At 41.5% G+C, this 12,253-nt stretch overlaps 1 protein-coding gene across 1 annotated transcript; it reads left to right on the forward strand.

Annotated features, from left to right (window-relative positions):
* The first annotated feature begins 11,488 nt into the window (after window positions 1-11,488).
* LOC149158447 (uncharacterized) lies at window positions 11,489-11,968 on the forward strand. The gene has a single exon (XM_089433985.1). It carries the CDS (start codon window positions 11,489-11,491, stop codon window positions 11,966-11,968), a length of 480 nt encoding a protein of 159 aa, XP_089290111.1.
* The last annotated feature ends 285 nt before the right edge of the window (window positions 11,969-12,253 follow it).

Raw genomic sequence — 12,253 nt, forward strand, 5'->3', positions numbered from 1 at the left:
GGCCACTTCTTCATTTTCTTCACCTCTTCATGAAGGCAATAAAGGTGAAAGAGAAAGGTATAAATCTGGTCCTAATCATCTTCCTTTTGATTTTGCAAAGCATGATAAATTTCCACATAGATATGGGAAAAGAATTGCATGTTCCTTTTGTGGTTTCGATAACCATCGTGTTTCTAGATGTTGGAAGAGAATGGCCACATACCAGAAACTTTTGAAGGAAAAGAAGCAAGAAGCCAAAGGTCCATTGGACAAGGCAAATCATGTTGTCAAGAGGATGCACATGTGTTGCACTTACTGCCATAAGCAAGGACATCTTGCTGAAAAGTGTTAAACTTTGAATCCAGCAATGCTTCCACAAAAGCTGAAGAAGGTGGAAAGAGAAAATGGCAGAAATGGAAAGAAAGATTCCATGAATGATGTGTCTCAGGATGATTCACATGTTGATGCTGATGTGCAGAAAAAGGAGGGACCTTTGAAATGGATTGGTAAGAAATGGCTAGAGTTCTTATCCAATTAAGATTGCATGTCTATTGATGCATCTATTTGCATTTCATTGTTAATGGAATACAAGTTGCAGGTTTCTACCGAGAAGGTGAATGGAAAAGTTGAGTAGGAGGCTCACATTGTTGTTGCAACATTATATTTCATTTCAGCTTCGAAAGTACAGTGTGCTTAAGTGAAAGTTGAAGGATGAAATGCATGCATGAGCATGAGATGCATGAACACAGGGATGTTGATGTTTTCCTTGTATTTGAACATGTATACTTGAAGGGCCGATTGCTTTAAACATGCATGTAATATTGACTTGAGAAATTTTGATTTGGTCTCCAAGATGGAGATAATGATGAAGTGTTTCATCTTTTTCAAAAAGATTCCTAATGGTCTTTTTCTACATGCTTGACTTGAAGGGTCATTTGTTTTAAAGGCATGTTTTGTGGGCTTGTTATCTAGTCCATCATTTTTATACAGATATAAGACATGGAGGTGTTCACAAGATGTGAAATATGTTTCTTTTGTGAAGCAGGAGTTTAGTCCATCCAGTTGTTGTCTGTGTTTTTTTGTTGTTAACAGTTGTTGTTGACAGCTTTCCAAAACAGGTACAAATGAAAATTTTGTGGAGTAGATGTACTTCACATTTGTTTGAGCCACCTTAGATCAATGATCAAGGCAGAGAAGTTCAAACCACCTTCTATGACCATCTCAGCAGGAGTTCTACAGGAAGGTCAAGAAGGAAGACAGTTCTTCCCAGGAGGACCAGCACATCCAGGAAGGAAAGTGGTCAAAGGCTTTGGTTCAAAGGCACTATGCAAGGCAAGTGTATGGAGGCTAAAAGAAGAGGGTGTTGTTACTCTCATTTACTGTTCATATTATCATATCAGTCTTTTGGAGACCAAAAGTTCTTTTAGTGGGAAGGTGTGATCCAAAATGGATCTTGGATAGACTTCTAAGTCTAAAGTTCTCCTCATATAGGAAAATGAAAGTCCAAGGATGCTCCTAGAAATAGTCCCATTGTGTAGATCTTTTCATCCCGAATCTACTGCAATTTGAATGGGCTAAAATGGACTTCGGATGCAGAAGTTATCACAGAAAGAAGATTATCTTTGTCCTTTGAAAAAGGAGGCATTTCTCCTAAAAATAGCATAAAAGGCCTTATAAAGGAAATTGCACCGCAAATAGCCAAAGGGAAGGACTTAAAGTGGAGGTGGAAGAGACCCCCGATTACCGATCTCTGACTTATCACATCAGAGATAGGCCCGCATGCGATATTGGGACCCCGAGCTATGCGATGGAGCAATTACGATCGGTCGATCAGCGAATCGGCGATCGACACACCCAAAATGGAAGGACCCCCGGGCCAACACGACATGCGATCGCTGATATCAGCATCGGCGGATCAGCATACCCAAAGGGTAGACCCCCGGATCATTGCGATTGCGATTAGCGATCAGGACCCGGACCCGATAGGGATTATGGACCCGATTGCATAAATTTTGAGATCCGTATTTTCGGATTTTCTATATATTCCTTTGTATTTGGGGTTTTGGCCATTATGTTATGAGATGTGATATGCTACTTAAGCCAGACCCGAAAAGGGTTTATGGATGTGAATATATATATTTTGAGTTCCGGTAAAAAGGGTTTTTCTATGTATTTTCACATTTTTGTTAAATAAACGAAATACAAAGGAAATACGCCCGAAGCGATAAAACGGACCCGAAGAGTTTATACATGCAGCTTTATACTATTTGAGTTTCGTAATGAGTGGGATTTTAGGCGGGCCACAGGTGGTAAGTGGTATTCGACGGGCTCCGCCGGATCCCATACATTGGTCGACACGTGGCTTAGCGCCGGAGAGAGAAAACTGCCTTTTCGGGCAGGTAATCTCCATGCGCATAACCGACTAAAATGAATATCAACCGTTGGATCAGAGATCACCTAGATCAACGGTGGGATTTCAATGGCAACCAAAGGCAGATCTGAAAGGCTTATAGGGCGGATTCGATGATTTTTGAAGTCTGATAGAAAGAGTTTTTGCGTGTTTTTAGTGTATTTCTTTGTGTAAACAGGGAAACGTGTTCCCGAGGATTTTAACCGTGCCAGTGGTCCTTTCCATTTAAAAATAGGTGGCCACCATGCCTGAAGGCATTTGACAATGATTGTTTAACACTCAGAGGGGATTTGAACAGACAAGGAGCAGAGAAGCCACAGAGCCGCAGAGGGATGAGTACATGCAGAGAAACGGCTGGGGAAGCCACAGAGCTAGGAAAAATGCCTCAAAGGAGCAGAAAGCCCAGTTGGCAAGAGTAGGAGGTCGCTAAAGGAGAGCTGTTAGCTGAGAGAGAGAGAGAGAGCGAAAAGCCAGAGAGCACAATTGACAGGAAGAAAAGCTGCAAAAGGTCATTGGAAGGTTGCTAAAGGTCACTAAGAGGTCTAGCGAACCATTGATGCATGCAAAGGCTCAGAGAGAAAGATCAGAGAAGCCAAAGCCGAAGAGCCAGAGCCAAAGCTGGGAACCAAGAGCCAGAGCCAGAGCTGAGAGCCAGAGCCAGAGCCAGAGCGCAGAGCCATAAAGTCGAGAGCTTCATAGCGAGGGATGAGATGGTGTTTTAAGCCCATTGTTTCTATGTAAAATAGTGGAGTTGAGTGTGAGCTTGTAAAAGAATTGATGCCATAATCCCAGAGAGCCTAGTTGAATTAACTAGAGCTCAAGGAGATGTAGCCCAAGAGTTTTGGGTGAACTCCAAATTAATATTGTTGTCCATGTGTTTATTATTTGCTGCACTGTTGCATTGTTACATGTATTTACATATCAGCACAAACAACGGATTTTAAAGCATATAATTAGTTAAAATAAACATAAGCATACACCTTATTTTCAAGCACATTATTAGTTTCGCATTGGTTAATCATAGTTGTCTTGGGAATAATTAAGCTTTGGAAGTGGGAGAGGTTCTTGTAAGTTCACAAGAAGCCTTTAGTACCCCATTTTCAGATCAATAAAGGATCTTGTAGGGTAAGAAGAAGGAAACATCAGTTAGAATGGTCACAACTATGTAGGCAAAGCATAGTCACAGAAAAGGGTGTTTGTTATTTGAAGTACATATTTCCAATGATAAAGGAAGGGATGTTGAGGATGTTGTAACACCCCCTCCTCCAAGGTATACCCAAGCAACCGACCAGTTGAGGTAAACATGCAACGAGAGAGGTCAATATAAGGGCTTCAACCTCCTTGGTGACCTTAAGAAAATGGAATCGACAGAACATATCAAACAAACCCATCTACATCAGCAACAACATCCCCAGGATACATGTCAGCCACTCAGACATGTTGTCCCTAAGTCCCACTGATGTTTTAAGCCTTTTAAACCCTGGTCACTCTCATGCTATAGGCATGACAGTGTCCAAAAGCCAAAGTCACCCTCACAGGCCTATGTGCCAATGTCCCTGGACTCTTTTCAGTAGACATGTTCCAACGTCCCTGAGATTTGAACCACTTTTCTAGCCCAGAATCCTGGCCTCTGCCCAGAACTTGTTACAAACTCTATAATCCATTAAATACATTATGACAAGATAAATAAATCAAAAATTAACCTTGAGACTAGGCCTGAGCATCCCCAACTGGGACTAACATTCTTTCAAACACTTGGCATTAATGTAACCTACAGGTCTAGGATACAAGACAGGGAATGAATGACTAAAATAACTTATGAAACATAATCAGAAGGATCACCAACTTCTCCATTTAAGTGTTATAACATCAATTAGGTCTTGCATCCATCCATTTAACAATTACAAGTAAATACATGAAATAACCATGAGATGAACCAGTCATATAACCATGTTTATAACCAACATAAAACCATATAAATATCAAAGATATGATAGCCATTAAATCAACATATGAACAAGTGAAAAAGTAAGAGAACTTATCTTTTATTAATCATAGGAAAATCTGACCAGGTTCGGGACTTCCACGTACCACCCGACCATAGCCATGGTTGAACCAAATCTCCCTTTTAGCCAATCACCCCCATGCCATATTCCAAGAATTAATGTGGGATATCATAGGAAAACTAATCCAAGAAAAACCAAGGCAATCCAAAGGTTAAACCACCTCCACCCTCATCAAACCGTGACCACACCAAAACCGGTGCTTTGATCACAACCGAACTGAACTTGCAATGTCATCTGGAATCCAACACTATCCTTGAGGAATTTTCTATCTCCTTGTCTCTCAGGCTTTACTGCAATCCAATCCCAGATCATTAGGCCCTAAACTAAGAGCAGACTCTTAGGCTTTACCACAATCCAAACTGGATCACTAGGCCTTAAACAGAGACTTCTCCCTCAGGCTTTACCGTGTATCCCGCCAAAACCGGTCAAGGGATTCCTAGGCCTTTGGGAATGAAAATTGAGACCACTTCTACCCCAGATTCTGAAATCCTTCCGACAAACCAAAGCTCAAAACCAAGATAAAAATCCCAATATGCCACAACATCTGGAAAAAGGAAAGGCTAGGTTGAAAACCACTGTCATAACCCGAAAAAACCATGCCACCCATAGCAAGAGAACCATACACCAACATGAAAAGCCATTCATGTCCCTACCAGCTAGGAAATCACACATGCAAAAGGTTAACTACAAGTATTCCTATTGAAGCTCTTGATCCTACTCTTCTTCCTTGATCCTTGCTTTCCTTCCTTTCCATTTTCTTACTTTTTCTTCCTTGATCCAAAGCTAGAGTGCTCCAAGAAAACTCTAAGTGACCAAGAGTGAGAGAGAGAGAATAATGAGAGAGCTCCAAACTTAAATTGAAAAAATTACCAACTGATCCTCAAAAGCCCTTTCATTAATGAGGCCTCTATTTTCTTCATTTTCCATTATTTTCCTTCAATTTCCTCCTCACATGCAACCTGTGACCTTTCATCTTACATTTCTCCTAATTTCCTTTATTCTCATAAATAAATGTGTCAAAAATCCCTTTTTGACTTTTAATGCCTTTGTATTAGCCTTTGCCAATTTTCCTTAGCCAAAACACACATCCAGTGATGCCCACTAAGATATCTTTGCCCAACATTCAGCTTGGAATAAGTGTCCCTTAACCATGGTCTTATTTTGCCTTTATTAACTTTTATTACATGAAATTTTTATCAAGGTTCTTACAGAATCCTTCCCCTTGCGAAACATCGTCCTCGGTGGTAGACCACACCAAGACCTCAGCGAAACCACTGAAAAGAAAACATACTACACATGAAGCTTTATAACTTAGCTCGTTGCAACGTTTACAATGAAAGACCTGCTTAAAAGAAAAACATCATGACAACATGACAATATAACAACCATAATAGCATGGCACCCATACCGCTTATTGGGGCTTTATAACTTAGCTCATGGAGGTAATTACATCCATATACATATATCAAAACATCAACAAAACATATTCCAAACATATACCAACATCAAACCAAACTGATTTGCCTCAACTGGTAAACAATGAAGGATACAGGGCCTGCATTTGATCCGTCATCTCCTATGTACCTTCTTCAGGCCCAAAGTGCTTCCTTTGCACTTCAACTTTCTCTATGGCTCTTTTCCTGAGCATGAGATGCTTCCACTGCAATATGCACTAAGGCTCTGGTTGTAACTCTCCATCTTGCTCCACATGCAATATAGACCAATCAATAATGTGATAAAGATCCTTTATATACTTCTTAAGAAATGAAATATGGAACAAATCATAGACTTTCATTATTGGAGGCAGTGCAAGTCGATATGCCACTGGTCCAATCCTCCCAAGGATCTCGAAATGCCCGCAATACTGTGGTGCCAACTTGGCACATGAACCAATCCTCAAAGAGTTTTTCTTGGGCTTGATGCGTAAATACACATGCTCCCCAACCTCAAACTCCTTGAACACCTTGTTTTGATCCACATAACTCTTCTGTCTATCCTTTGTTGCCTTTAGATTCTTCTTTATAACCTACATTTCCTACTCCATGTCCGCCAACATATCTGGTTCAATAAGTACCTTGTTCATTGGATCACTCTAGCTAATGGGAGTGTTACAACTCCGTCCATACAATGCCTCAAAAGGGCTCATCCTCAATGACTCTTGATAACCATTGTTGTATGCGAACTCAACTAATGGAAGATACTCCTTCCATTTCCTCTGCTAGTGCATCACATACATCCTCAACATATCCTCCAAGATCCTGTTGACCCTCTCTGTCCGTTCATCTGTCTACAGATGACAAGTTCTATTGAAGGCCAACTCTGTACCCAAGCTTGCAAATAGATCCTTCCAAAATTTGGAAGTGAACTTTGCATCCATGTCTGCAACAATCTTCTTTGGAACACCATGCAATCTCATTATCTCTCTGGTGAACACTTGTGCTACCTGACTAACTGAATATGTAGTCTTTATTGGAATGAAGTGAGCTACCTTGCTCAACCTTTCAACCATGACCATAATAGAATCATGTTTCCTTACTGTCCTCGGAACACTTGTAATGAAATCCATGGAAATGACCTTCCACTTCCATTATGTAATCGCTATAGGCTATAGTAAACCACCTGTATGCTTAAATTCTGCCTTTCCCTGCTGACAATCTAAACATCTAGTCACGAACTTTGCCACTTACTTCTTCAGATTCAACCAATAGTAGAACTTATTTACCATCGTTAACATCTTCTGATATCCTGGATGACCTGAGTATGGCTTCACGTGAAACTCCCTCAAGATAAAATTCTTGAGCTCACTGTAATTTGGCACATACATCCTGTCCCTAAATCTCACCAAACCATCTGTCGTGAGATGATAATCTGCGTCCTGATCACCTGTACCTATGCTCTATTGTAACCTATGCATAATCTCCATGTATTTGTCATCCCATTGTCCTACCTACAAGATCCTATCCTGTAACTATGTCCCATAAGATATCATAGTTGCTATATGATTTACTTGTACCTTCCTGCTAAGAGCATCTGCAACCTGGTTCTCCTTCCCTTTGATGTATTTGATCTCGAAGTCGAACTCACTAAGGGTAGCTAACCATCGAGCTTTCCTGGAATTCAGATTCAGCTGGTCAAACAAATACGTCAACCCACTATGATCGCTCATCAATGTAAACCTCCTGCCAAGAAGATAGTGCCTCCACATCTTCAATGCATGTATAATCATTGCTAGCTCAAGATCACACGTCGGGTAGTTCTTCTTGTGCTCATTTATTTTTTGTGACTCATAGCACACTACATGTCCTTCTTGCATGAGAACTCCACCAAGTCCTCTCTTGAAAGCATATGTACATACTTAAAAATCCTTTTCCAGATCCATAATCTTTAGCACCAGTGCATGTGTCAACAACTGCTTAAGCTTCTCAAAACTAGCCTCACAATCTTTTGTCCATTCGAACTTCTTACCTTTCCTCTGCAATGGTGTGATAGGATATGCAATGCATCAGAAGTTCCTGATGAACCTCCTGTAGTAACTTTCCAATCCCATAAATGATCACACCTCATCCACATTCTTAGGAGCTACCCACTCCATGATAGCCCTTATCTTTTCTAGATCCACTTCTATGTTGTCCTTGGAGACAATGTGCCCCAAGTAATGAACCTCAGTCTAAAATAAACTACACTTTCTAAGCTTCTCATAATAGTGATGCTCTCTTAGCAATCTCAACACTACTGCTAAATGCTCAGCATGTTCTTCCTCATTTTTAGAATATATCAATATGACATCAATGAATACAATAACAACGTATCCAAGTAAGGACGCAATACACTATTCATCAAACACATAAATGTATTGGAGCATTAGTCAAACCGAAAGGAACAACAACAAACTCATAATGCCCATACTTGGTCCTAAAAGTAGTATTGAAGATATCCTCTTCCTTGATGCGTACCTAACGATATACCGATCTCAAGTCGATCTTAGAAAAAAAATGTTGCTCCCTTCAAGTGATCGAACAAATCATCAATCCCCAGCAATGGGTACCTGTTCTTGATCATTACTTTGTTCAGATGCCTGTAGTCAATGCACAATCTAAGAGGACCATCTTTCTTCTTCATGAGCAACATTGGTGCGCCCCAATGTGAAACACTTGGCCTAATGTATCCCTTGTCAAGCATCTCATTTAACTACAACTTCAACTCTACCAACTCAGGTGTGCTCATCCTGTAAGGTGCTTTTGATGCTGGAGTTGCCCCTAGCACCAACTCAATAGAAAGTTCTACCTCCTTGTGAGGTGGCAACTCTGTAATGTCCTTAGGAAATACATCTTGAAATTGTTGTAAAACTGGGTACTTGCTTAACACATCTGCATCCTCAACCTCCTTACCCTTGTCACTACAAATGTGCACTGCAAACATCACACAACCTTTTCTGCAACGATGCTTAGCCTACACAACGATTACCATCCTCATTGATGTAGGCTTCTTATTTCCCTGAAAAGTCCTCTCTTCCCCACTATCATCCACACACTCAATGGCCTTATTGAAGAAATCCACCTTGGTCCTATGAAGTTATAGCCAATCCATATCCAAAATCATATTGTATGATCACAATGGCAATACATTCAAATGTGATGTTGTAAGCATACCATTTAACTCAAATACACAAGCTCTCAACCAATGGTGAACTCTCTTCTTCATACCTGTATCCAACTATACCAACCAAGATTCTGCATGCACTTCTTTTCTCAAACCACACTTATCTACCAGGTCAAGATTAATATAACTATATTTAGATCTAGGATCAATCAAAATAGAAACAAATTGATCACAAAGCTTACTATCCATCTCAATGATTGATGTCTGATGATCCATCTACCTGTTGTCCATAGTTGCATATATCTGAGGAACGCTATGACCAACATCACCAACTATATGCACCTCCTGAGAACTATATATCTGGGGTCTACCACCACTTTGATACTACGGAAAATCCCTCTTATGATGATCCTTACCACATATCCAACACTGCAATGGTTCCCTACCACCACCTCTATCTTGTTTCTCTCCACATCCCTTCTTAGTTGTATTGAATCTCTTGTAAGGAACTGCATTTTCTTTCTCACTTGCATCGTGAGGTCTTCCTCTCTTTGGTGGCCATTTTCCTGTAGCTTTCTCGTTTCTTTTCAAGTCATGTTTAGGCTCAAATTTGCGCTTTGACTACTCATAACAATGTTTCAACTTTCGGATGGTATCCTCCAACGATCCAGGCTAATCAAACTCAATCAGGTCTTTGTATCCAACTGGTAGTCCACTCATGAATCTCTGAACCTTGGCCTTCTCCTCCCTCAGGTAAGGCACATATCTCAACAACCTCAAAAATCTATTGGTATACTCCTCATAGGTCATTGAACCCATCCATAACTCATAAAAATCATTAGCCCTATCATCATAGTGCCTCTCTGAAAAGTAATTCTTCTTAAAGAGCCTTTCAAATGCATTCCAATTTTCAAATCCTCCTCATGTATACGTTTGAAATTCTTCACGTCTTCCCACCAAATATCTTATTTACCTTTAAGACTGAAAGTGGCTATCTTTGCTTTCATATTTTCTGAATAATCATGCAATCAGAAGAATTTCTTCATACCAAGAAACCACACCTTTGCATCCTATGACTTCTTCATATCTCCATCAAAGGTAGGTGGATTTTCTTTCTTAAACTCATCCAGAAAGTATCCCCTATCCCTCCTCCTGTAAGGATGATAACGATAATGATCATGATGCCTGTCAGAGCCAGAACTAGTATAATACATGTGTCTATCACCTCTCCTATTTGAAGTGTCCAACAACCTGCCATCTCTGATCATGTCAGACCTATCCGACCTATGACTACTAGGAGACCCGCTTCCATATGCCCCATTAGTTCTATCCTCCTGCCCATGGCTGATCTAAAGTGGCCCTTGTCACTGCAATTTTGACAAACTCTAAAGAAGTATAGCATTCACCTCTTCTTGTGTCTCTTGTGCCTACATGATTTTGTCATTCTCTACTTTGCAACTCCTTATTTCTTCCTTCAGGCTTCTCAATGTGTCTACCAAGTCAGAAGAGTGCCCCACGCCACACTACTCATCTGATGCATAGCGAGATTCTATGTAGTCTGCCACCTTGCTAGCCATTTGATCTCTTTACTGCAAGGCATATTTTTTCAGCTAAACCAAATCACAATAAACCAGCGTACCTTAGCATAATTTGGGGAGGATACCTTGTCTGTAAGATCATCAAATCAAAGTGATACATGTATAACATAAAATAAGGGATTTGGGGAGCAATGGGGGCTGCAGGCTTTACTATTTTTACCCTAGCCATAACCCATATTATGCCCTTGCCTGCACCTGCTCCCGACTATCGACGGTTATGGCCTACCATTCCTAGGCTCAGTAAGGAAGGAATGGTGTTGGACGCAGTGGATTATTCGTCGGACCCTTACCCGAAGCAACTCATCTTCTGCCACCCAAACCCTAAATCAGCACTATTTCCATCCTCAGCGTCGTCCAACTCGAACCCGTCGCTGGTTGCCTCCCTCCCTAGGCTTACGGCCTCCACTCTCCACATCAGGACTCTCTCCATCGACTCACCTACCCTAGACTATTCACCGCTATCTCCTAGAACCCTAAACCTTATGGCCGCCTGCTCATCCCCTCCATTCGATCCCTCTCCCCCTACGAATCATTTCTTCTATAAAAACCCTCCCTCTCATCCGGGTAGCAAGACTGATGTGGCAGCAGAGGCTTAGACAAACCACGAAACCCCTGTCCGTTGTGATGCGACACAGGCCTCAACTCCTCCTTCTAGTTGTTTCGACACTCTTGTAATCCGAGTAAGATCTGTGGATCAACAACCCCAGCCTGAAGAAAAAAACCCCTAAGACCCATTGCTGGATCACCCAACTGCGCCGAGAATAGGGAAAAGGAAAACAAGGTGTGTAAAGGCCTCTGGAAAAGACTACACCATCAAATTTGGGGAAGGACTCACCATGGGAGAAGTGGCAGACAAGGCAGGGAAAGTCCTGGTGGGTAGGGTTCGAGGAAGAACCTACACGACAGAGAGAATGGGGTTATGGGTAAAAGAAATATGGGGGCAGATATTCATTCAACTTCCAGAAGTACAGATCCTCCCACGAGGATGGTTTGTGCTTCATTTTGCCCTTGAAGAATACACAAACATGGCACTCGCCCGATACTGGCATATCGAAATGGCCCCTGTGTTGCTCAAAAGATGGAGCCCTCTCTTTGATCCAGAAAGAGAACAGATAGGAGCTAGACCTTTATGGGTACGTCTACCTGGTTTACCCCTTCAGTACTGGTCAGAAGAAGTGTTTGTGCGAATTGGGAATACCCTCGGCACCTTTCTGGATTATGACAAATCCATAATACAGTCCAAGAATCGTACCTTAGCTTGCATCCTAGTGCATCTGGATACTCGAGAGGGTCTGGAGGAAAATATTACACTGTAATGGTGAAACTTTACTAGGGTTCAAATTCTAGATTACGAGGGAGTGCCATTCAGATGTCGTCGCTGCCATAAGGTCAAGCATCTGTATAAGGAATGCCCACTGGTCCAAAAACCCTCGGAAGTGACTATGGAAAAAGAGGGCGGAAGTGAAAGGGCTTTCATAGATACCCCAAAGAAGGCACCATCAACAGCTCCCACTCCGCCTCGGAAAGCAACCACAACTCAGTCAGTCCAGCTATCTACAGGCTGATCCTCGCGTCCCCCATCACCACCTCTAACTCTAGCC

The sequence above is a fragment of the Pinus tabuliformis genome, chromosome 5_2 (assembly GCF_031772625.1).
Source record: "Pinus tabuliformis cultivar Carrire ecotype Pingquan chromosome 5_2, CPIR1, whole genome shotgun sequence".
Taxonomy (NCBI): Eukaryota; Viridiplantae; Streptophyta; class Pinopsida; order Pinales; family Pinaceae; genus Pinus; species Pinus tabuliformis.

What these genes read in the sequence shown, in the direction of transcription:
- LOC149158447 (XM_089433985.1), top strand. Translation starts at nt 11,489, where the DNA reads ATGGGAGAAGTGGCAGACAAGGCAGGGAAAGTCCTGGTGGGTAGGGTT.